At 43.3% G+C, this 26,815-nt stretch overlaps 1 protein-coding gene across 2 annotated transcripts in view; it reads right to left on the minus strand.

The window, feature by feature from the left end:
• Positions 1-274: 274 nt before the first annotated feature.
• spns2 (SPNS lysolipid transporter 2, sphingosine-1-phosphate) overlaps positions 275-26,815 on the minus strand; it is a 53,616-nt gene continuing 27,075 nt past the window's right edge. The window contains exons 3-13 of one of the 2 annotated variants that reach the window (XM_053846587.1): positions 26,151-26,287; positions 22,549-22,700; positions 20,097-20,163; positions 17,094-17,236; positions 15,974-16,126; positions 15,719-15,908; positions 14,801-14,866; positions 14,345-14,443; positions 11,240-11,403; positions 7,968-8,014; positions 275-3,588 (exon numbers count right to left, since the gene is read on the minus strand). In XM_053846587.1, the coding sequence (XP_053702562.1) occupies positions 7,972-8,014; positions 11,240-11,403; positions 14,345-14,443; positions 14,801-14,866; positions 15,719-15,908; positions 15,974-16,126; positions 17,094-17,236; positions 20,097-20,163; positions 22,549-22,700; positions 26,151-26,287 (1,214 nt within the window). In that variant the 3' untranslated portion in view covers positions 275-3,588; positions 7,968-7,971. Of the gene's footprint in view, positions 3,589-7,967; positions 8,015-11,239; positions 11,404-14,344; positions 14,444-14,800; positions 14,867-15,718; positions 15,912-15,973; positions 16,127-17,093; positions 17,237-20,096; positions 20,164-22,548; positions 22,701-26,150; positions 26,288-26,815 lie in introns of both variants that reach the window. The other variant, XM_053846586.1, reaches the window with a different exon arrangement.

Below are 26,815 nucleotides of genomic sequence, written 5' to 3' on the forward strand. Positions count from 1 at the left end.
TCCTTACGTTTCATTGAAAGACGTGTCGGTTTTGGAGAGAACAGAATACATTTTATCTTGTATTTTGATAGTTTTCTTATCCTCTAAATATTAAAATTGCAATGCATTTTAGTGCTAAAGCATCACATTTTATTTTATTTCTGTTTGCTTGTGTGGGTTTATTCCAGGCACTCTGCTTTCCTCCCACAGAAGTAAACTGATGACTCTAGATAGCGACTCACTCATGGATGTGTTGCGAACAGTTGAAACAGTCAGAGACCAGCATGAGGTGATTAAATAGTTTTATTTGATTTACAGACATGTACATGTTCTATCAGCCCCGGACGGGAGCATCACAGTTCAGCTTGAGAATAATATCCTTTCATTCCTATCTGGACTAAAAATAAAAATAACCTCTGTTTTCTATCAACATCAGAAATAGCTTTTTTTATACATAATTCTTGTATAACAAGAAATAGGACATTCTCAATAAATCACTTCAGTGATTATTAACATCGACAACAGACTCAAGGGTTGGTGCTAAAAAACGACTAAATTTGGCAAAAGTGAATCTCAGTTCATGACCCATCCGACCAGCACCGACGTCCTGTCAGATGGTTGATGATGTCAGCACCACCACCTGAGCCAGAGGCGGGGCTACGGTTCAAACAAATCCCTGAACAGAAAATGTGCAAAATAATGTGATCGGCTGCTCTGACAACAAACAAAAACATACACAAGAGTGGAGCATCCAGTCTACGAAACTGACACACTGCAGTTCCCTACTGTTGGTGAGACATGAAATCACAGTCGACGGGGTGAATCTTAGTTTGGTTGCACATCAGGAGAAACAAACAGGCATTTCTAACAACCTCACACGTCCCTTTGTAGATTATTCTTCATCGTGGTAACAAATAAATACATTGCATCCAAGCCATCATTTACAATATATTAAAGTTGCTGCATCATATAGTATATACTTCTGTGATAAAAAAAACAAAACAAGCTCATTTGGTTACAATAAAAAAAGGACAAAGTAAAGAGGAAGGTAAGAAGCAGGTGTAGTAAACAGAATCACATTCAGAGAGCTCCACGCAGTTGGAGAAGAAGCTAAAGCTAATCATCCGGCAACAAGGACACGAGCCCACACATCTGCCCACTCGCAACCGTGAGTCACCCATCAATGCTACCAGATCCACCTTCTCTTTCATTCCCCCGCCAAGGTCACCGCAACCTCCCGCATCTCCTCGGTGGTCTGAAAAGTGCTCGGATTTTGAAGATTGAAAATCACATTAGTGTTGGCAGATAAACGGGTTTAGTACGCCCAGGAACCGCTCAGCTGCCGCGTGAGCAGTCACGATCTGTTCAGTCATTACTACTGAACCTCCAAGTCTTTCGGTTGAGAGCCACAGTGAAGATGCTCAGTAGCCGCTGATGGAAACACGACTGTTAGCTAATGGATGTCCACTTCGCTTTGCATCTCACAAACTAGTGACAAATATCCCCTAAAAGAGACGCAGTGTCGCCTCACTACGGTGACGGGTCAGAGCTTCGGGTGGACTAAGCAGTTAGACCATCAGATTGCAGTGCTTCTATACCTTAAATGGAATGTTGTTCTCCGCCTTTCCTTGTGAGCTTTGTTAAACGAAAGGTCTGGGGGCCAAGTCCGGCCCACCAACTTAACCTATGTGGCCTGCACTTTGGTTTGCTCGTGATGAATTATCGAGTTAGAATGAAGTTGAAACCAGCACCTTTGAGAATCCCAGTTGCTTACCCGGGACAGCCAGCAGAGATGCAATTATTATGCAGCAACATGCTGGAAGTATCACTGGACACAGATATAAATATACTAAATTAGCTTCCGAAAGTTTAAAGGGAGCCTTATCTTCTCTCCAGAGACCTGGTCTGACCACTATTAAATACATTTTGTGAGATTGTGTTCAAGATTTTGGCCCTTTTTTGAGTGTGACGCCACTGATATAAGCCTGTACTCAACCATCTTCTAGTCCTGGGGCCTCAAACTGGTCCTCAAACACATTGGTTGACCAATCAGGTTACACGGTTGGAACGAAAACCTGCAACCCTGCGGCCCTTTTATGGATCAGTTAGAGATCTAGTCGTCCATCTATGACTCACGTCATACTGTGTTGTTGACCAACAACTCCACACCGCATTGTTCAAGTGCTACGAGACTCACACAAAGCATCAGGTCAAAGTGTAGCAAGAGAGATATGTCCAAAGAATAAAAACATGGGAACGTGGGCAAACAAGGGAAGACTGATAAGATTTCAAAGTGAGGTGGAGATTCCTTGTTTATCCTACATTTCCTCTTCCTGTCCGGGATTGTGATTCCCTTCACTCGCGATTGACTTCTAAGCTCCTATAGTGGAATGGGATATGTACATTTGCGAGGGGGCCGTCTCGTCCAACAATACTTGTTATTGTAACCAGCATCATTAAAAGTGACTGCAGAAATTCTAAACCATCAGAGAGCCCCCCCCCCCTTTAAAGGGAAATCCGGCTCACTGATAAGGCAGAGTGGGTTAAAAGCTTCCACGCACAAAGAAGAAAAGAAACATGTACAAGAAAATGACACTGTCCCTTTTTAAACGTTACGACAGGCATCATAAATTATAAAATATGTAATCCAGTGTTGTTTAAAAAACAAACAAAACAAACAAAACAAAAAAAAAACACCCAGATTGTTTTTCCGGAAACAATCGCAACCCTCCAGTTTAAAAAAAAAAAAAAAAAAGGTCATGTGCAGAAATCATCTCGGCACCGTCCGCAACGACTTAAGTGCTAAAAGCGAAGAAGAGAAGGGTCCAAAATGGAAACAGCTGATCATGTGATAGCTCCAATTGTTAAGGCTGATTCACTGACCGGGTCGACGGTGACACTTTTTGGCTCCTGGTTTGGCAGCTGTGCGTTACATGCACATGGTAGCGATGTTTTACGTCCAACTCCAGGCCCTTTTTTCTGGATCTTACAGGACTCAAATTTTGTGTCCCCAACTGGTTTTTGGATTTAAAGCAGCGCCAATTTTCAAATAAGGCCTCTTTTATTCAACTTGCTGACTCACCGTGTGCATGTAAACGCAGAGCGCGGCGACGTCATGAGGGCTGTTAGTGGTCAGTGCAAAGTCTGGAGGAATGTAATGAGGCTATGGCACTTGGTGCAGACTGATAGCCGAGGTAACACATACACTACAGGCAGGCAGAAGGGCAGGTTCGTGGTCAGCACTCAGTAGTATGGCAGCAGGACTGGGAGGGATCACATGGTCGCCTCCTCCCTCCCCTCCTCCCCCGAAGGTTCAGTGGCTCCTAGCAGACAGAGGGGAAGAGGACAGCTACTGTCGGGCGGTGTCCACTCTCACCAGTTTGGAGAGATGTTTCCAGGAGGAGCAAGACGCTTCCTCGCTCTCGTCTTGAGCAGCCTTTTTTCAAAACCAGGGAAGGAAAAGTAAGTTCATGACGGCGTGAAGAATCAGCTGTGGTCTTTAAAAAAAGAAGAAAAAAAAAAAGGGGGGTTCAGCTGCCCCCGCTTTGATCGTCATTAAATCTGATGGAGTTTGGCTGCTCTTCAGATGGCTCCTCGCCGGGTTGTCACCTGAGAAGCAGAGAGAGACAGAGAAGAGGTGAAGTCCGAGTCGCTCCTCGCCACGGGACGTGTAATTAACGGCGAGGTCGGGAAAGCTCCGGACCATCTGTCAGGACCTTCCCGATAATGCCCGCACACCCGGACCAGCCTGTGACCTAAATATTTACCTCCATGCATACCAACACAGAGCTGCTCCCCCACACTGATATAAACACCAGCGTCCAGATGTGCACATGGAGCTTTTAAATCAATGCGGATATCGTACAGAACTACCAGCTGCATTAGGATTAGAACGGTTTCAGTGTTGTCCTGATGAAAACAATACATACATCAGCAGAGCGATGCCATTATTTAACAGTATCATGTTGGGTCTTTAACTGCGGATTTAGATCATACGACTCAAAAAAGGAAGAACAGATTTCAAATAAATTGTGATATCTATTGTGATACTGGGAACTGGTGATTCAGTTTTGAATTACAATCTGAATGCTAGTTTTATTTGTAGCAATTCCTCGCACGTCCATAAAGCTACTGCCACCAGCTGTCCAACTCGCCTCATTGCCATCAATGCTATTTCAAATGCTACAAAAACGTCTGATATTTTCTACTTGTTTTCACTGGAACTGAAAGTCATTCTCCAACTACAAAAATTGAAAGCTGTAAACTACTAGCAAGAGAAGTATTTTGTCAGCTGTATGAACAAAGCAAGAAAGGCACTCTGTTAAGGCGAAAAATGTTACTGCCCCACATTTATTATAGCTATATTATTTTACCATTTAAAATAGTCATATTCAACTGAGCTGAATAGGATGGCACATGGCAATAGCTTAAGCAACACACAGTCAACAAACAAAGAAAAAAAATGGCGTTCAAGCTGCAGCTCTTGTCTCAACAGAAGTGTCGCTAACTTGACAGTTTTGTGGTAATAACTGGTGATTTTTCGAACCCTTTGGCGACCTCTTTTGAGAAACTCATCTAGAGACTTTTTTTACACAAGCACATATTACGGCTATTTTCATCAAACAGTGGGTTTCGCCGTGAGCCCCATCACCATGGTGGTAAGGGCAAAAAGAGTAGTGTTGTTGTGCTTTGTTCTGTATCCTTGTCAGAATGTGTATCTCCTTTTAAAGCACGAGTTGTTGTCCTCAATATTTGTACGTCTCTGATTCTTGCTTTCAAATGCTTTGAAGTCTTTGTTGGGGGGGACCCAAACTGTGTGATGTCACAACTGTCAGAATGTGTTCCATTCCGTGTGATGCATCATGTGCTCTACTTTTTTCTCTATCAAGAGTTACGGGGGGAATATAAAATCTCATGGACACAGCCGACTAGCGACTTTTCTGAAGACAGCCAATAGCAACTTTCCTTTCTGAGGAGTAGGCCAGATGCCGAATCAACGCTAATGCTAATTTTTTTGAACAGACGTTAATGTTCTGTCAATATTGTCGACCAAATGTTACGGCCAAATGTCATACGCAGGTCACTAAAATGACTGAACGGACATCGGGGTGCTCCATCTTTATTGAAAGCCAGCCGTGGCATCTTGAAGGAACCAAATGATCTCTGGAGCGTGTCTAACCATAACCGTAGCAGAGCTCTACATGAGTCCAGTGGAGCATAATTATTCACCACGTAAAAAGAAATGACTTTTATTTAATAAAAGAGGAACCTGTCTGTGAGCCCTCTTTGTCCTCTCGTGGCATCATAAAAGCAGATCTAGCAGATTCGTTTCAATCCTAATGTGAGCCCATAAACCCTCCGACTAATAATACTTGTTTATGAGGATTCAATCTCCACTTTTACCACTTCCAGATGCGGAAAGTTACATAAAACAGTGGATGTGTTGCCATGGGGAACGTGCCAGCTGCGAGACTTCGCCGCACCACGCCTGCGATCACTTGGCTGCGATTGTGCCGCGTCCTGCTGCTCCGACATTATGATGCTACGCTACACAAACTTCTGCTGCTGCAGGAGGAGGATTACTGGGAGCTTAGTGGGAAACCATCCAATCCAGAGCCCCCCAGTCGCACACGCAGTTTAGCTTACACACTGGTGTGTTCCGGACAATTAGCTACACATAATACAAAGAAAAAAAAAACAATTAGCTGCTGCAGAGGGATCAGCCGCTTTTGGAAAACGATGAAGCATCATTCATATCGGGCGCTTGTTTATACATGACGCATGAGCGTCAAGACTGACACGGCCTGCCTTATCATTACACTTTCCACCAGTAGGGGAGCTGGCATTGAACAAGGGACAAGAAGGAGACACTGAGTACTAGACTATTGAGGCCGACATATTGACGGGTCGATATATTATATTCGCCGGGCCATGAATCATGGCTTCGATTCTGGTTTGCTCATGTGTGTGTGGTCGCTGGTTTCGCTCCTCTCCTCCTCTCCGCTCTGCTGCCTGACTATTCTGAACTATTGTTGAACGATAAGAGCGTGAAGGAGGGAAGTTCAGCTGCGCAGCTGTGCAAACACTTGTCAACGCTCCTGGAACTGTGAGGTGAAAATCTGCGAGCAAAATTCACAAAGTGCACTTCCTCTCTCGGGGTGCAGGGGAGGTTGTGGTGGCTGAATAAATGAGCTTAAAGACCTCACGACAGCATACAGCTGGGAGATGTTCTTTACTTATCGTGCGGGGCAGCGTGGCCAGACAAGGTCTCTCGCTTCTCCAGAGGAGAATAATTAGATCCCATCTTGACTTCAATTCTATCTGCAGAGATTAATAGCTCGTAATTCACAACAGAATTAAGTCATTACAGCTTCATTTCAGCTCAGGTTTTACAACAGTTCTTCCTTGTGTGTGTTCATGTTCTCACCAGCGCGGTGACTGTATTGATCCTGGTTTTAGACTGTCCAAAACAAATGAGATAAAGAGGTGGCGCGATCGGTTCTGAGGCGTTTTCAACTCCGACCTGTGCTGCTGTAGTCGCTGTCCTCTGTTATTATCCCACTTTGAAAGCCAGGATGAGTGACAGACGACTGAGGACTAGAACACAGTCGGCTCCGACGGCGTGGGAGACTTTTACGTACGTCAAGTGTGTTAATGTTGCAGTACAGGAGAGCGACAACTAATGGGTTGCACATTAACATAACAGCATTCGCAAAGATTCCTCTACATAATTCAGGCTGCACTTCAAAAGTGGTGTGTGGAACACAACATCAAATCTGCATGTCGATCGCCGTAACTAAGTCAGGCGTCTTCCTTTCTTTAGTTTAGTGATTTAAAAAGAGGCTTTCAAAACATCACTTTTTTAACTGTTAAACTGCCTGTTTCTTTTTTTCCCCATCACTGTTGTTTTCAGTGAACCACCTGCAAACAGTAAACAGAAATTGGTTTTGCAAAATTAATTTAAATTAAATTTTATTGCATTTCATGAGATAGATATAGCAAATATTGCACATTTGGAAAATGAATATGCAATTTGACTATTATTATTTCATTAGAATACATTTTAATTACCCATTATGTTGATTATTTTAACATGTAAATCCATGAATTAATTACAATGCTCCATTATAATGAGTCTTATGTATTCATGATGCAAATTGCCTGATGCATAATCCTTGTTTGCTGCTTCAGAACTAATATGCAGGCTTTAATTTTGACGGGAGCTTTTCACTGTTTGTGTTTACCTGCGCAGAGATGTTGCTGTTGATGAATAAAGTCTAGTGCACGCAGGAAGTTTGGAGCCTGACCCGATTCCTGCTGTTGACCCCAGATATGACACGCCGGTGTAATTTTGCTCAGCGACGACAAACCTCCTCCACGGAACTCGAACCATACTGTCAAACCCACATGCTGCACTGGGCTTCACAGCAGAGTGGGATTTTATCATGGAACATTTTCAACACAGCGCTGCATTTCTCTGACTCTGGTGTGTATTCAAGACCCTTTGTTGAGCCCATCAGACGTCGCAGCAGCAAGTTAAGTTCCAACACAAGCCTTGACCTTTCACCCCGCACGATAACCTCAACAAATAGGTCTGTGAACTTTTTGTCCCTCTAATCAGTGAGTCAGAGTCTAATCTTGTTGTTGCTACAGTAGCTCCCCATTGTCCGGCCGGTGGGCTGCCCTTCATTGTCTCCACTCCCCCTGTAGTTAATAATTAAAGAGCTTTTCCGACATGTGTTTGACTTTGATAAAGGGCAGGAAGTTGCCGCTTGACTTTTGATAGCATTCCATCGAGTCGAACAGCAGCTGACGTCCACCAGTCGCACCCTGTTGAGACCCTGACCTTAACCCTGAGCGGAGACCCGCACAAGTCTTTACACACTTCGGTCAGCCAGTTCGCTCCAGGCTCTTTCAACATGCAGTGGAATCCTGAGGCCTCCTAATGATTCCCTGGTTACAAGAGCGCTAAGTGTTGATGAAATTACCTGGTTATACTTTGACTGAGGCGGCCTGTCGTGACAGCTGGCTCAACCTGCGAACAGAAAGAATGAGTGTTAGAGAGGTCAATAACTTCCTCGCGGCCACCTTTTCCTTCAAAACAGAGGTGCATTTATGCGCAGTAGTCACGTTCACTTGCCATCCGATGTTAGTGGGACGCGGACTAACTTTCAGTTGAAACAATCTATGTGTTGAAGACACCAGTTTCAACCCAGAAAACAATACTTTTGTACACAATATAATAGCCTAAGTTGACTTTTATCTGTATAATTTCATGCCTTTTTAACATTAGAAATGTTGTTGATCGCGACTAACACAATGGGACTGTAGGTGGCAGTATGGTTGCACACACACAGTAGGACGAAGAAGACGCTGCAGCGCTCAAAATTTTTGTTGTTTTTAGCCAACAAAAGGGTAAACAAATTCCAACGATCACATGACCTCCTGGCCAGAGTTGATCATGATGTACGCAAGGCTGTCAGGACTGTTGCAGATCTGCCTGAAACACTTCACTTCATTTTGGAAAGAGTCAAATCTATAGGCGAAAGGTCGCGAGAGCAACATTTTTAGTGCTCACTTTTTCAGTTCATTCTGTTTTGATTGGGATACACATTGGATTTGACCTGTCGTGACCTTTTACAAGTGCAACATATTGATTGTATTTATGTGAGGTCACTTTAAGGTTGCACTGCTGTGGTCGGACCTCGTGCAATATGGAACACATCAATACTCTTCTCCCCTCTGCGAGCCCGCTGTGACCCCCAACGCGGTACTGAGACATATCTTGGTTGGCACATCAGCCCTTGGAAGAGCAGACTGGGTGAAGACGCGGGCGAAGACGGGGAACATCCCGAACCGGAGCTAAAAATAGAAGCCCCACAGGCGAGAATTGCTAACAACCTAGAAATAATACAGCTCACTTAAACGCTAAATATAGCCAGCCTTGCTCCAGTGAGTAACTTGTACCGTTTTCCTTTTTTTAGCACTGGAGGAAACCGGGTGGGGAAAAAAGTCTTGAGTGAAAAGAGTAGAATTTTATGAAACAGGGGCTTTACAGCGTGAATGGAATCTAAAAATATCCCGCCAAGGAACGAGTCGAGTTGTACCAAGTTGTAGTTGCTGTCATCTGTCTTGGTCTCGGGGGTGTTGTTTGCAGCTCCTTACATAAGAGCTGCTGCTGTTTTGGCTCAATGGGATGTTTGGGAGAAAAGTGAGCAGCACAGCGAAGGTCTGTGTCGGAGTCTGTGAGGCAGCCCAGTGTTTGCTCTGCATATGTTTATGTACCTGAGCGGTGAATGATTAGCTCGGCTATAGGAGCACGGCAAGAATAGAAGACACAGTGGCGCACACGGTGGAGAAGTTTCAACACAATTCAGTCATTTAGTGGTTTTAGTTATCATTAAATACAATAGGATTAAGATTAAGATTAGGATTAAGATTATTCCACAGGTGCACGTTCCATTCTATACAGTACTCTCTAATCAAATATAAAGTTATTAAATTATTTTTAGTAATTTATTTTGTATAAATAAAAAAAATGGTTTTATAAAAAATCTATACATTTTTTATAAAAATGTATAAACTATATTTATTCCTATGTTGAACCTGTATGGAATCCCAGACGTGCCATAATTTTAACGAAATTTATGAACTTCAACTGTTATTCAACTGTCATTCCATAAGAGACGTCTTAATTTTGTGAGCCATTTTTTGGCACCTTGTGAGCTGTAAACAGACAGATAGTGTTGGAAAACTGCGACTTGTCGTGGTTTGAAGGACAGACATAAGACCACAACTACAATGTCTTGGTCTCGGGAATTTAGCCTTGTCTCTGTTTCAGCTATGCTGGACTCTTTTTTGTCAAAACCCTAGCAGCTGTGATTTTTAAAAAAATCTGAAAATAAATTTAAAAAATTTACCTTATTTACGTCAGCCACTTTGTATTGGGGGTCTGTCTAACTCTTAAACAGACAAGCGTATTTTAATAAAACTTTCAGGTTTGGTTGAAAATGAGCAAATTTAGGTGCCATTCTATAGGACTTTTTTTGCATTTCGTCTCAGTCTTGGACTTGGCCTCGCACACTCACTGGACTTGGGCATGATTCAAAAGAATATCTTAACAGTTAAATTCAAAATTAAATCTGTATCTATTCATCTCAGGATGAACTGCTCTGAAAGTCACCGTCCATGATCACAGAGCACTTGAAGAAGGTTTATGAAATGTGGTAAAATGGTTCTATGTTTGAAAAAACTTTAAAACACTTTGGCTGCAACAATGACTTAAGCTACCCTCCATTATAATACTTTGCGTGAAGTGAGCGCTGTGTTTTCCAAGGCAATCATTCCGAACACCCTGGGAGACTTTTGAACTGGGCTATACTGTGTGTGTGACTGTGGTTTGATACAGTCTGAGTGAACATGTGCCATCTGGCCCATGAGCCATGAAGCGGTTAGATATCTTAATCCACAAATACGGCCACAGACTCATATCACTGACTGGCACTGTGACAGAAAAACTGCGCTATTGGTCGCTGTCCCACATTTTATGTTCCGATTTTCATCCTGGACGCGATCCAGCTGAAGCCGCAGCACGACCAGCCACATCAACATCACACAGGGGAAATATTAACAGCTAAATTGTAGCCTTCGCTCTTGGTTTGAAAAGTGAAACAATCCTGAAGTTAATGGTTTCCACCAACCGTGCCAAGCTCCCTGATGGAACTCCCTTTGTGGAAATAAGGAAAATATGTTTTAATACGTGTGAGTGTGGGAACAAGCGGCGGCCGAGTCCACAGGGCGAGGAAAGGGAGATTACAGACAGGCGTCAGACATCCGACTGCCATCCTGTCTAAAAACGTCCCTTGTCGTCCAGAGGAAGGAAGTCATTTTTGGGTGCGCTGGCAGCGGCAGGAGAATGTCAACGCGATAAAATAGTTGGACCAAATAAACCAGAAGGAAAACAAGAAGTTGTGTCTCTGGACGGCGATCACCAGGAGTTATTTGTTTTCGCCTTTTAAGGAAGTGGCCCGCTCCCGCTTGCTCGCGTGTCAGAGGAAAATATGAATGAGTGAGCGCACTTAAAGCAAATTGATGGCTGGAACAGCTTGTCTCAGCTCTCCGCCACTTTTTGCTGACTCTGACTTTGGGCTCCACAGTTTGTGGGCGGTTTTGTTCTCCTGATTTTAACCTGGTAAATAAGTGTATGAAATATTTACAGCAGGGGAAACTCTAAATAATATAACAACAATGAGTCACCCACTGCTTCTCGGCTTTCTCTCGGTCGTCCAGGAAGAAGAGCGCGGTGGCCAGGAAGAACATTCCTCCGAGGACGATGATGAAGGGACACAGCATCAGGGCGTAGCCTAAACTCAGGAACCGCCACAGCGCTGATGTTGTGTAGCTCTCCTGGAGGGCGTCGGAAATCTGAATAAACACACAAAGACACAAATGAATCATGAATTTCTGAGCAACATCGAGGGTTGCACACAGATGTGGCTTGATCCTGAAACTAGCCCTGAAGGACAAGAAGCAAAGCCATGAAGCATAGAACCAGCGATTTTTTGAGCCGAGATTCTTCCCACTCCACCGAAGGATTTGCCGTGGAGATGCAGAAATAGCTATAGAATGGAGAATACATTCTCATACGCCGACCCTCCATCAACCCTCCAATGGTGGAGATGAGAGGAGCGATAGATTACTATGTTGAAGAACACACAGCTGGAGGAAAGTGGGCTTTGCTCTGCCGATCGCGATGGGAAGAGCTTGTGGGTCACAGAGGCTGGAGCTCGGTGATTTTATGCTCACGTCAGCAGAATGTGATTCTCCATGGAAAGGCTGACAGGAGTAGCAAGGAGTTGATACTTGTCTATTTAAGTTTTCACCAGAATAGCTGGTTTCAGCTGCTGAAGATATGAGACATCTATTTCCTAAAAGTGAATAAGCTGAAGGATTTTAGCCGGACGCTAGTCAGTTAGCTCAGCGGAGTTGGGTAGCACCATTCCATTCCACGGCCCATTTTTTGCTGCTGTGCAACCTTGAATTTGGATTCTTTTCTCTCTGGTGATGTTTGAAAGTTGCACTTGGATTGGCTGGCTGGAAAGAGTTTCTCTTGGTAGACAGTTAAGTTATTGTTCCTGGCGTTCCCCAGCCGGCGGCCATGTTGTACTCCGGTGGTATAACAGAAGTTCATTATGTGCTTCTCCGGGGATGTCTATGCGATAACTGTCTTCCAGCTTGATGGAGTGGTATCTTAGCTTAATCTCCAGAGAGTTTCTAATGTCCTGAGGCCATTCGAACCCAAACAGGAAGTGGCAGTGATGTGGCATGCTCACGCTAATATCTGCAGGCGACTGTGGTGCGATGGAAACACCACATTGGTTTGCAGAGGGGAACACATCATCCTTTGGTCCGTTCCTTCACGCGCCGGGCCAAATAAGACTGACTCACAACTTTGGTCTGTGGTTGCTCAGCGCTGACTTTCCCTGAGAAATTCTCTCTTTTGCTAGTCGCACGTGTGCGTCTCGATTTGTGCGTCACGCGCTTTAGTCAGAGATGAAGCAATTGAATATGTTGTAAATGTGACTGGTTGGTAGAATCTATGGATGAACGATGAAGAAGTGTGGCTCTCCAGCACCATTAACCTTCCTGTCCACTGTTTGATTCCGACAATTGTTCAGCTACTCATCATGTCTGAGCTCTAGTACGACCTTCCGCATCACAGAGCTCAAGCTCCTTTGTTTTGAAAACTCAACCACATCAGAGGAAGCCCTCAAAATGATAAATCGATGGGATGAAAAATAACCTGGAAAAAAAACAGAGCTCAGCTGTCTTTGAATTAAACAAGCACAAGTTTGATAGGTTGAATGTTATAGACACGTGTGTTGTCTGTGAGGATCATGGCCTCATGGCTCACCACTGTCGGTCAATGGAGGAAGCTCAATGCCTTGTTTCCTGTGCGTCCATAACCTCATTTACACAGTGAAACTGGGTTATAGTGAGGGCTATTATTAATATCTCATATTTGGGGTGGAATTTACTATGGTTTATCTTCTTCTTCTTCTTCTTTTTCTTTCGACTTGTCCCTTCAGCAGATCATCTTCCCCCTTCTCACCCAGTCCTCTGCTTCCTCTTTGACTTTTTGCTTTCAAAACACCAAATTTTTCACATGGAAAAAAACACTATCTAGATTTCTTGTGCCATTATATTGGAACAAATGACAGATTTTGACCTGGATTTTGAAGTGTAGCTTGCACAGCTCCATCACGCCTGTGCATCACAGCTACAACACCAACAACTCTTGCCATGAAAATTACCTCATCGAGTCTGAGAACATGGTATCTTCTGTGTCTCTGCATAAAGTAAGAGAAGAAAAATACTAGTAGCACTCACTTTCAATGGCTGTTCTAAAAATACTATGGCTACTATCCAAAATTTTTTTTGTTTTTCCAACAAGGTTCAGGTTCGGGAATTTGATTTGTTTACAACAGGAGGTCCCAATCTCTATGTTTTATTCATCTACATCTCGAGTGCACTGGTAGTTCTGCGACTGAACAGGAGACACACAGAGATCCTTTCATCTTCCACAGCGCTGAGCAGAACTTGGAGAAACTCGCTTCCTCTTTTATCTGCTCAACAGTTCCATTTCGGTCGGAGGAAAAACAACGCAGTTCAGGCCCAACAGTTTGATGCCGACAGCATCCCAAAGATGAGTTTGATTTACTAATCAAAGACTCCCAGTCGGCAGCAGCCGGCGGCACCACAGCCGAGCGCAATAATGTAAACAGCACCAGCGTTTGCTCTCTCAGTGGGACGCCGGCTCGAAATAACTACAAATAAACACCACAAGTGTACACTTCTACGCTCCTTAAAACAGTTACAACTGAGTGACTCACTCACTTGTGTGATTTCGACAGAAACATAAATCATCCTTCAGTTCAAATATTCAAATCCAAGATGATGCGGATCCACTTTCACCCTCCACTGAGCAGCACTACGCTGTTTGACTCTTAAACAGGTCAAGAGGTCGCGGATGGGGGTTGACTTTAACCTTGAAGAGTCCAAGTACAGGCCACGTGTGCCGGCCAATCAGCTCACAGCAGCGCTGGCTCCTCCTGGGAACCATGAAATTTAACTAGCAAGTGCTCTGATGTGCAGAAGAGCAACGGTGAAGTGACAAGTGTGCGCGGCGAGTCTCCCGAGAGTCTGGCTAAAAGCTGCTCTTGTCCGTCTCTCTACACTCGCCCACTTAACGCAAAGGGTGAATGCATCAAGTGTATGGAAGTGGAGACTGGAATTAGTGCGGCGCATTATAGCTGTGGGTTAAGATTACCCCTTCGCTGCCGACAAACAACATCGAGAGTCTTACCAGGCCGATCAGGTAGGGACTTCCAGCGTCCCCTAGCAGGTGAGAGGTGAAGCTCTGGAAGGCCACGGCTGTTGCTCTCCGCGTGGGAATGACAACGAACTGCACAGAGACAAAGTATGGTGAATTAATATATAATTATTGACACATTTAGGGCTATATTATTCTTATTGTATATACACATTTATTTTAATATATTATAGCATTTTGTAATTTTTTAATATATATTTTTTCTAACAGTTAATTTAAATAATTTTATTTAAACTGAAATTATTGGGTGAATATGATCTCTATCCCTTGTATACTCCTTTTAAAGGGTGTCTATCATTAAACCTCCATTTTCATTTTCATTTAGACTAATGTTTTCCATAATATCTGAGATATTAATTCCATTGTTTAAAAGCTTGAACATACATTCGAGTTCCTAATCTGTCTCCAGTGTAGGCTGTCAGTACGTACCATTAAAATATCCGCTGTTATGGCCCAGTTCAGGAAAAGCAGCGTCTCTCCAATGAAGATGCAGATCTAAACAGAAAGCAATGTCATATAATGAAGCTATGATTCAACATGTTGGTCTGTCAAACTGTGATATGGAATAACTGCATGTTGAGTATCTGAAATCTGGAAACGCAGCTGAATCCAGTGAGAAGTGGATGTATAGAGTGGGCGCTGCGAAACAGCCCTGAGGGACTTTCTTGATTTGGAGTATATATATTTATATAGGAGCTGGTTTAGTCTGGCGCAGCGTAACTCAGTTGGCAAACGTGTCTTTCCTGTCGGGGGAATGACCCGGCGCACACACAAACAAACTTAGACGCACACAAACAGGACTGTTCTGATGTTACAACCAGACCATGCAACAGACAGTATCTACAGTTCATGTGTGGCGAGACAGCAGCTGCGATGGGTCATTTTGGCCCAACAAAGCAGAGCTAAAAGCATGTCATGCCTCATAATGCTCCACATCTGTCTGAGCTCCGGCATGAAACCTGAGTCGATCACTAACAACCGCTGCCGGGCGATGATTTAATCATGCACAGTTGTGAGCATGAGGAATATTGGAAGTGGAGTCGGGTTCGAGTCCATCTGGCTTGAAGCAGCTATACAACAGTTATATATGTATATATTCATGGAGCTTTATAGACGGAGGACTTGAGAGTCACTTTTACACGTCATTCTGCATTCCCGCTTTCCTTCTTAAAGTTTGATACATCAAACCTGCAACAGGTTGTGACCCATTGCGCTGAAGACACCTCTGTGGTGCACCTTTACCCTGACAGCAGGTACCATGGTTCTTGGAAGACGATTTAATTTCGAGCATTAGTCACTGCGCGGTGAGTCGACCTCGCCTGTGAACACACTGGTGGTGTCTCTTACATAAGCGCCGACGATGCTCTTCTTGGCCACGACGAAGATGAGGCAGATGAAGATGGCGGAGCCCAGCATGCTGACGGCGCACACCAGCGGGTCGGCTCGCTCCGTCTTCTGACGGCAGAAGCGCGTCGTAGCGGCGCCAATGACCACTCCCAGGAGTCCAGTCACACAGGTGATCGCCCCAAATATCAGGCTGCTTGGAGTAATGTGAAAGTGAGTCAAACACGTTTCAACCTTGGAATATCAAGCGTCTTCTACCTGTCGGTGCTGCTGCAGACATCTTCGGTGCAGGCTGCGTCAGGCTTCTGCACCACCTGAGCCCGGACCAGGTACTGCGGGATCCACATCCCAAAAGCGCCTGTAGCAAACGACACGGCCGCCGTCGCCAGGGAGGAAAACACATAGCTCCGGCTGGTGGACAAAAAAAAAAACCCAAATAAATCACAGCTTCACAACATCACCCTGAAAGATCCACATGTTGCAGTGATAAAAGAAGAATTTACAGCAGCTGGCAAGCAGAATTAAAATGAGTACAGGTGGAGCTGACAGTTTTATGTTTGCAGATAAAAACGGCTCACTGTTTTCACACTTTTTAAGTTTCGACGGGGTGAATGTGGGCGTTTGTGTTTTGAAAGCGTCACAGCGGGCGACAGACGAACGAAGGCCCCCGAAATAGAAGCCATAAAACAACAGAGCTATACATTTGAACCGACGTAGCTGCTGGTCTTTTTAATAGCACTTCACAGCTGAGCTTGATAAACACTTCATATGTCTGAGTTGAAGTTTTCATGACTCCAACCTGTGGAGGTCCAGAATGTGAACATCAAACTTGAGAGATGTTGTCGTGCGTTTCTCAAAAATGGTTTCACATTTAAACATAGCATTTGTTTCAGTTTTTTTTTAAGTAAAAGTAAAGTTTGTAGTAGTCGGAACTGGATGAATGCTTCCATCCTGACATTTTTATCAACTAAAATTTTCCGTCTATCAGTGGGATCTGATTTATTCTCCTTCATCACGGATGTTTTGGTTACGACGTCACATTGTATAAGATTGTGGACCTGGAATTGGTTCACGTTAGTGATGCGTAGATGAGGTGTTGTGATCCGGGACAGTATCCCAGAGTTGCTGAAACAGTTTCAGAGGTAACTAGATGGCGCTCTTGGTTTAGAAATGATGGGAGGTTTAAACAATTGAATGAGTTGTCAGCCAAGTCCAAACATTTTACAGTGGACAGTGCCATCTGGTGGCCTCTGAAAATCACGACACTGTTTCATGAAACCTCATCCACCCTTCAATAGTGTGTTGTGAAACCTCATCTACCCATCACTAGTTCACAGGTATACGAGAATAATCTGCCCCATGACTAACTAGCACTTACTTTTTGGCGAGCGACTTCATGTCAGTTAACCAGGAGACTCGGGTCTTAATGTGACCGGCGATCTTGTCAGCGCTGCCTCGCTTTGGCTCCGGGACAAAGACTAGGATGAGAGTTCCGGCAGTCATCCCCAAAAGCGGGGAAACCTACGGAGACAGAAGAGGACTTCAGTTATTTTCACACGACACAAGATTATACGTATAATGTCTGGTAATTCCGATTGCGGGTGAGCATCTCTGTGGTTTCTCTTACTGCTAAAGTTCAGTGAACGTCTGGAATAGCGACCAAACAGACTCTCTGTTGAACCTATATGACTTTCAGCAGACAATATACGCCTCGACATGTTTGCTGGTCTTCCCACTCAATGGTAACATGACTAGCTCTGCTATTATGACCGCTAATTCGTGTGGTATACATCAAGAGAACAGCTTTGTTTGTGAAAGGTGGACATCTGCTATTCACTATCTCCTTTAAAGTCTTGCAAAGAGACATGTTTGTGCTTGTGTGTTTGTGTGGGGGGAGACAAAAGACAGGATAAGGGTGTGTGGGAGAGGGCCAACTCACACAAATAACTCCCAAAACCAATTTTGTCTGTCGGAGCAAATCTTCTGTCTTATGTTCCACAGCTCATAAAAGTCCATTTATATGCATATGTGATGCGAGTCTCTGAAGGAAGTGCTGCTCATAACATGATACGAGTCTCCAGTGCAGTTCCGTCTCGTGGGTGAGGGGATTACACTCGTCGTTTCCTGCATCGTCCTCAATCATCTGCTTGGTCGGAGCTGCTCAATTTGACAGACGTATATGTGTGTGTGAGACCCTCCAGATGTTTGCAGTCAAATTTATGAATTTACATCCTTATTCACCGAGACCCTGACTCTTGACCTGCGACTCCCAAAGGCCACATTAGAAACTTCCTGTATGGACGGTTGGCAATCGAACAAATGAGCCTCGCCTGCGTCTCATTCCTGCACTTTCCTCCCCTTTGTTCCCTTTTTCATCATTTCTCAAGGAAGGCAGCGGGAACATGGCAAAAACAAGCGGAAGCGCTGGCAGCTTTTCCACTGGAAGCAGGATGTTGTTGTGCATATCTCTTTCATGTGCTGGCATTTTTCTCCACCTCATGCCTCAATGGTGATTAATTTTTCTTCAAGATTGTTTTATAAGAATGTCATTGTGGAACGACCTGACCTGCTCATGGTTGTTGGTTCAAAAAAAAAATAAAAAAATGTTCCACCAGATCAAATGAACGTCCTGTTTCCACAGAGCTCCCACATCCAGGAATGTGTCCATCAGGGAGAGCTAAATGTTTTCCTTCAAATGTTAGAAACGTCAAGTCGGTCGTCACTCCCTAAATGCCTGGGCGACCTTCAGGTCAGGTGATCAACCCACTGCGATCCCCACCCGGATTTTGTAGACGCTAGACTACATGAATCTGAATTCAGTCGTAGTACGGAAAGGCATTGTGTCCCGAATACAGGAAACTGTAGTCACTTATGGTCAAATAAGCAGAGCAATTTAAACTGGTTCATGCTTTAGAGCTTCATATTTTGTCTCATTTTATCAACTCAAGCTCTAAAATGTATGATTTTATGAGTTCATGTTGGTCTTGATAACTTGTGTTATCAATTTTTATACTTTTATACAGTGTATATGTATGTCTAAATCATCATGAATTAGATTTATTTTATTTATTTTTCTCTTCACTGGTGTGAAACACAATTGCATAGAATGTTTATGTTATTGGGAAAGGTATTACACAACATAGATTTTTTACATTTATTTATTTTTTCTTATATATTTTTATGTATTATTTAAAATTTCTGTTTTATTTTATTCATATTTGTTTGGACAGTGGGAGGTGTCAAGAGGAGCCTGGTTAATTCTAACTATGATCTGATGATAAATATAATCTAATGTAAATGTGATTCATTATTCCAAATTTAAAACAATTTAAAAAAGATATGCATGAAAATGTGTCTTCAAAGGAACATCATGAACAGCATTCTAAAAAGTGCTATATAAATAAATAAATCATAACAATAACAACAATAGCAATAATAATACGCTTATTATTATTGTTGTTGATAATAATTGTTGTTGGTTATTAACATTATTATTATTATAAACAAAAACAATAAATATGGGGAAAAAAACAAATACACACGTGGAAATAAATGTATAATAAAAGTATATCAATAAGAGAGCATGTACTGGAATAGATGGGTGTGAAGTCTAAAATATATCAATGCTCACATAACCATCTGTAATTCCTTGAGTTTATTTATTTGCAACTCATATTTTCCCTTCAACTGTCATTAGAAATAGATGAGAGCTTATGTTTATCATTAGCAGCTGACAAGATGAATCACTTGGTGAAACTAAAAATCTATAAACTCTAGATTAAAATATTGAATATTTTTAATGTGGTGGATCCATAATAAAGTGAGATTTTGGCAGCAGCATTGTAGAGTTCCCCGCCACCCTGTGTGCCACAACACCTGCGACACTTAACCAAATGTGTTCACCTGCTTCCTCCTGAGGACCAAACCATTAATTCATTAATCTTGTCCAAGATTAATGCTCCTGGACATGTGGGGCTTTTGTTCTTTCTGGATCTGGTCAAACCTCTTACTGCCCTAAGTGACTGCAGCAACACTAGTTCAGGTCATGAAAGCTTTCACTAATCCTTTAATTTCCATCTTAATATGGATGTTTCTTGATGGCAGGGTAACTACCTTTGACTTGTGAAGGTTCACACAGGTCTGAGTCACTGTGACCTCTGGTTCTCAGGCGGAGACTGACTCTACTGCTCATTGTTGTCGTGTAATGGAAGAAGTGTTTCTATTCAAATAGAAATTTCTGGTCTTTGTTATGCAATTCTGAGTCTCCAGACAGCCATAAGGTGTTTTGCGAACAGGAAAGGCTTGCTCTGGTTCTTCAGGCCCTGTGATCTACGCCCACTGGATCTATATCTGTGTGTGTATTTGTGTGTGATGCCCTTACCCTTAGTGCCCAGTGCCAGTCCCCTGCAGCCTCCTTGGCACTCGCTCCCAGGATGTACCCCAAACCACTGCCGAAACACAAAAACATCTCAAATGAAGGACACAGCACATTTATATCAACTCCCACATCTGACTGAAGTCACCGTCCTTTGATCTGTAGCTGGTCTATTTATGGATGTGTCACTTGGTTTCCTCCTGTTTTACCTGCTAAGAGATGCTTGTGTAAATGCCTATCAGATAACAGCAGGTGTGTCGAGTGTTGAGATGGATAAGCATCAGCGTTTACAAGACAAAGACGATTGAAACTCGCTAATGTATGCGCGGAATGCGGAAGTATCTGTAATGACATGATAATAGGAAATAAAGAGGTGATTAGAAGAGCGAAGTGATGAAAGGCAGGAAGGATTCCAGCCTGCTGTTGTGTGGTCAGCTTCATGCTGAAGAATGATGTGAGATTTGGATAACTGCGTGATGAATCAGTCAGATTGCTGCCCCTGCAACGTTGGCCACAGTTGAAAACGTACTCCAGACTCCAGGAAACACAAGAGACGTGGAAGGGCCTAACATTCTTCAGATCTTCCCACAGTGGCCTGTTTTGAAATATGGTTCTCATTTCTACAGTCGTCCTGCACACACTCACACAGTCCATGCCAAGGAACACTCGCAGAGCGCCGCAGGTCCGCGGTGGTCCGACACCTTGCCAACATGTGGCAACACATGTGACCCCCCCCCCCACTCACCACCCCTCGGGGGGGTCTCTGTTTGCTGCTGTTTTCATTTAAAGAGCAGATTAAGGGGCTGGAGATGATCAAGGATGGTATGACAGTGATAAATCTGGGTTTAACGTTAATATGTGCCCCTTCAATCATGTTACGGAAAAAAAGAAAAGAAACTGTGTGCAATAGAAAGATGAACAAATAGAGTACAGTATTTGAAAAAATATGGGGGCCACCTTTCCCCGAACAAATGGGCCCGGGGCCCATTCAAGTCATAGAACTCATTCATGACTCTTGATTTCAACCATATTCACGTAAACAAACTTAACCTTTTGAAATTACATGAAACCATGTGATCGCAAAGATATTTATTTGTCCAACCAGCAGCAGAAGAAGGTGCAAGTCATGCTCATCGAATTTACTAAAGAAAAAAAGAAAAAAAATACTGGACGCAAAATATTGAGAAGTCGGAAAAAAAGGAATAAAATTCGGAATGAAGTAAATATAATAAAACCATGTCTAGATATCATAAAATAAAAACAATATATTTTACTTAAACTCCAAAGAAGATATAAGTGAAGTGTAAATAACAGTATCACCAATTAATTTTTATGTTTCAACAGGTGTTTTCGTGAACATTTTGTACAGCTGGGGGGGCGACATCACTTTCTTTATCATTTTTATTTTTTAAGAACTTCTCCATAGTTGGTAACTATCACAGATTTGCAGTTGTCAAGTCAATTCAGTGACACACTACTGCCACCATACATGGCTAATGTATTAAAACTGAGCGTCTCACGGCCCAAAGGTGTAAAACAAAGAAACTTCTAGTGGCCTTCGAGGAGGCGCTCGCGGCCCAACCATGGGCCCCGGCCCTATGGTTAAGAATCACTGGGTTACAGTGTCAATAAAGACCGGAGAAACTATTTTGGTGCTGCTTTATCACACTGATATTCAGAGTGACTAACTGCTAATCTTATCACAGTCCACCCAGAGCATCCACCACCCACAATAAACCTGGGGTGTAAAAATATGCTCGCATAACTCAGTTGATAATAGAAGGGCATAAACACAAGCAGGGGATTCCATTTCCACTGCTGAGGTCAAAACAAACGCAGGTCAGACGACTATCTCCGACCCAAACATTTCGACACGTCTCCTTTGCGCTTCCAAAACTGTGGCGATTTATCATCGCGGACAGTTACATCACCGCTGCACTCTCTAACAAAAAGTTCCCCAACGTCCTCTGGTCACGTCGCCTCAGTGAGAGGCAGGACTCTTCAAGCGCCCGCAGCACACTTCCACTTTCCTTAGCATCTTCTTGACAACTGCACACGAGGTCGAGCACCGCACTGTACGTTACAATAATCCTCAAGTGGCTCCTGCACTGCACCCACAAGCGCGTTCATCTTTTATGGCCCGGGCTTTGTTTGTTTTCTCCCGCAGGCCCCTTTTTTCTTGATTGATTGAAGTGCAGAGGCTCGTGATTTGGGCTTAATAACGCCCCCCAATTCCCACACCCCTGCACCACATCGCAGAAAGCTCTCCCCACCCTCCTGAAAGCCTCGCACAGCCGAGTGTGTGCTTTCTCCGCAGAGAGGCTGAGCCTTTTGTGCGCCTGCTGCCGCAGAGATACCTGACTTAGTCTGTGAGAGGATTTTCAATGATCCCTTCTCTTCTTTTTTTGAGTGAAATAAAAACATGAAAAATGCAGCACTTGCATGGCACTTCTCTTACCTCCCCAGGGGAATGGCCAGGTAGAAGACAGAGAGCATCATGGTCCTGCTGTTATTGGTGAACAGGTCTCCGATGATGGTGGGCGAGATGGAGGAGTAGCTGGACTCACCGATGCCTACTAGTCCCCGGGAGAGTACGAACAGCCAGTAGTACTGCAGAAACAGAGACAAGCGGAAACAGTCAAACACTTCTATATCGACCAAACTAGTGATCAAAAGTACCGTCTGACTGAGATGTTGAGCGACTCATGACACAATTTATTTAGTAGGGCAGCTACTTTATAGTCATTTGAAACTGATACATAAAATGATGCATACTTTTATAGGAGGTGTTTCGAGGCGTAGGCGAAGGGATTGTGAGCTGTTTCCATAGCAACCACAACTCCTTGTGTGTGCATCTAGTAATGGTAGTATCAGTCATTGCACGCTATAGTTCTTACAAAGTAGAATGGAGAGAAAATTTCACAGTGTTTCCGTCATGACTAATCATAAAGAGATTTAAAGGTTAATGATTTTGTTTGTCTTATCAGTCATCATGGTGAATCACCAACAGAGGAAACAGTAGTGGAGAAGGGTTGGGGTTTGGCCAGAAGGAGGAACCGAAAATGAAGTTCATGCCAGGCGTGTTTTCATTGTTGCAATTAGCTTCTATGATGACTCATGTGAATGGAATTTATTTTCTTTGTTTCCAAAATTATATTTACTTTTCATTTTCATTACATTAACTTGTGATTTTCCTCTTGTTCTTCACTTTTCATTGCGTTGTTTCGCATAGTCGGTCATAAAAAAGCAAACTTACTCCCTGTAAAATACAGTAAATGAAAGGTAATTGATAAAATAGTGTATTTTGAACACACTAAATGAAGAAGAATATAGTAGCAACTCAAAATGTGGCCCAAAAACTCTTTTTACACATCAAAGAACTCTAATCTGTCTTGACATTAACATCTAAATCTTGAGGCAATATATTAAAAATGTGAGATGTTATTAAGGATTTTAATACATAAATGAGCATTTTTTCAGAGTGAATTTTCATCTTATGTTTCAATATCAAGTCAGGGATCCTCATCTTTTTCACTCATATTGTGCAAAGATGGGGTGACTCATGAGGGTTCCCGGGGTGAAACACAGACCTCTTCTCTCCCTTCAGACCACAGCAGTCACTCAATGTTTCCGGCTGGTGGATGGACATGACATCACAGACCTAATCCAGAACAAATACCCACATATTTCTTAACGCTCATGGGACACATCCGATTAAAGCCTTTGTTGTGGTATGTGAGTGAATCATTGTTGGCTCTGTATGCGACGTTCAAATGATGTTTCTTCATAAGCTTCCACTGATGTTGATCGGCGTGTTTACGTCCATGCCGAGGCTCAAAACACCCACCACATCATGATGGATTGTGTTTGAGCGTGTGCGGTCAGTCGCCACCCTCAGCATCCTCGCATGGAAATGAAATGTAAATAGCAGCGGGAACCAAAATGTAAGCAGCAGGGCCAGAGGAATGATGAGGGTTTAGCTGTTTCTTTGACGCTAAATCGACAGATCTATCACCGCAAATGAGACGGCATATAAAAAGAGAAATCGCTTTTAAATATTCGCATTAATTTGTCAGTAATATCCGTAATTCACTACCCACTGAGCAAACAGTCGCACTTCTTTCGCCAAATTAATCCGCTGAAAATGAATGTCTTCATGCTGGATTTAAAACAGCAAGACAAGCTGTACAAATGCATCTCCTGAAAGAGTCAGGCAGCTCCTTGTTTGGGATCATTTTTAGACCATCATCTTTTGCGATGGTGCAGAGAAATGATGAAAGAAAATGAAACATCAATGACAGGCACATGTTTTTGGTTACGTAAGATCGAATATCTGCAGCGGATCCTTCTAAAGCGCCTCGGAGATGTCTTAAATGAAAGGACTGTAAGCAGCCATTAACATTTCATTTGTCGAGTCCCTCAAGTCTCCTGTGGAGCCCTTACATAAGCGCAGGCAACATTGTCACATTTGATTGGCGTAAATGGAAAAATGACTTTAGGGTGGAGGGTTCAGGGCAGCAAGCTGTGTTTGCCTTCCTGTCGCCTTTGCATCAGTCAAACAAGCGCCGCATTAGTCAGAGTGGAAGGAGCACATTTATTTTAGACTCTGCTATTACAAGGCAGAACAAATTGTTAAACTGCTACTTTGTCCCTGAGCGGACATATCAATCCCGGGATTTATGTCAGAGGACGCCCTCCGGAGAATGTCAAGACACGCATCTCTCGACTGTCAGTGTCTCAGAGGTGCTTACTCACAGGAGACACGACGCTGGGGATCCTCAGATGCTGCTCTACTGAAGTCAAATCTAAAAGCTCAGCTCTCTGCTGCAGCTCCTCCGCAACATGAGTCACTTATGTATAGGTTTGTTTCAAACTTACTAAAAGCGGAGGACAACTCAATTGTTGTGTTACAACAAATGAAAAATACTCACTATAGAGCGCACTGGAATATTACATTTAAGAAGGATAATAGATCTTGTTCATACATAAGCCGCCCCCAGTCTAAAAGCCGTGGGTGCAGAGGTGCTGTTTGCACCGTAGAAACACTTCTGAACTTGTTTTGAAAACAGGGTCCAGCATGCAGACTGACTCATGAACCAACCACAGCAATGTTCTGAACTTGAATCATGAACTCCTCACAGCTTTTATTTACATTAAAGCTTGTCTCGCATAACGCATGTGTCTGAGGTTCTGACATCACAGCCGGTCTCAGCTGCTGCTTCTCGTCTCCGGAGCCGTAGACACGCGGGCAAAAAACAACGCTTTAAGATCAATAAAACTCCTAGATTTCATCGGTTTGATGCGACAAGGCTCAATATTTTGGCAGAATTTAAAATCTATATATTAGCTGCGATGCTGTATAAGTCACAACGTAAAAATATATAGTGGCTTATAGTCCAGAAATTACGGTACTTTTGGACAGTTAAAGGTGGGGTCATTAAAATGACATCAGATCTTAGTCAGGGAAGCACCGGGGTCGTATTTGCAAGACGCTAATATATGTTGTCGAACGAACGACGACAACACATTTTATGGCCACAGTCACATGAAAGTTGATTCATCTTTAGCAATATCATTTTTGTAGAATGACTCGGGAGACCCTTACATCGTAGGGCACATCATCATCACCGATAATTTTTGAACCATGTGAGTAACCCATCACACAGCTCCACAGAAAAAGGCAGCAAGTTGTACACCAAGTCAGGATGGCCTCAAGTTGTACACTAATATTTCAATATTTTGAATATTTTTGAGCTGCTGTCTGGGTGTTTTTGGTTCAACTATTCTTGTCAAAATAAAGCCAACGAAGCAAGAACATTAATGAAGCCTTTTAGTAAAGTGACTAAATCTAATAAATGAGAGGCACTTACATTAAAAAAATGACCACAAAACCGGCGCGGATGTGTCATCTAACAAGTGTGTCATGTCATTTTCGCCGCTCCCTACATCAAGCATATCCACATCAGCAGAATAATTAGCTCGCCAGCGACGAGCGTATCAAAGAGCCGGCAGTCGGACAGAAGCACATTGTGCCGCCGCGGCCGCCGGATAATGTCCTACCTCTTTGCTGATGAAGGAGCTGCACAGCGTAACAATGGACCAGAAGAAGATGCCGCAGCTCAGGATGACCTTTCTGTTGAAGCGGTCACCAAGGTAACCAAAAATGGGAGCTGCCACCATGAAGCTACAGATGAAGACTGTGGACGAGACAAAGAGGCAGAACATTGGTTTTGACAGCAGAATACATTTTGACGGCCTCATAAATGTTCATTATGCTAATGCTAATAGGAGAGAGAGTGCAGATATTTCTGGCAAAAAGAGGATTTCACAAAGCAGTAAGATGGTTTTTATTCATAACTTCAACAGAGAACTGCATCAATTGTGACACTGAACTTTACTTTTTTATTCCCACTTTCTAAAGGTCGGAATCATCATCACCCGTTCATATTAGCATATTGATAGTTAGGAATCAAGATGTTTGAGGGATGAAGTCGGGGGTACAGTTGACAGCTGTGGTGTCGGGGCTCAGGAGGGTGGGAGGAGAGGTGGCAGTTATTCAAGACGCCAGAGTCCAGGGTGGAGAATTTCTAAATCCATGTCCCTGAATTTGAACTAGATCAAATGTCTCCTCGTCTTGTGCTGCTACATGAGCGCAGACAGGAGATTTTGCACTGAGCGTTCTGGGCTGGTGCGCCCCCTGCGCCATGTCCGCTCCACATATTTTC

Source organism: Synchiropus splendidus, chromosome 17 (assembly GCF_027744825.2).
Source record: "Synchiropus splendidus isolate RoL2022-P1 chromosome 17, RoL_Sspl_1.0, whole genome shotgun sequence".
Lineage (NCBI taxonomy): Eukaryota > Metazoa > Chordata > Actinopteri > Syngnathiformes > Callionymidae > Synchiropus > Synchiropus splendidus.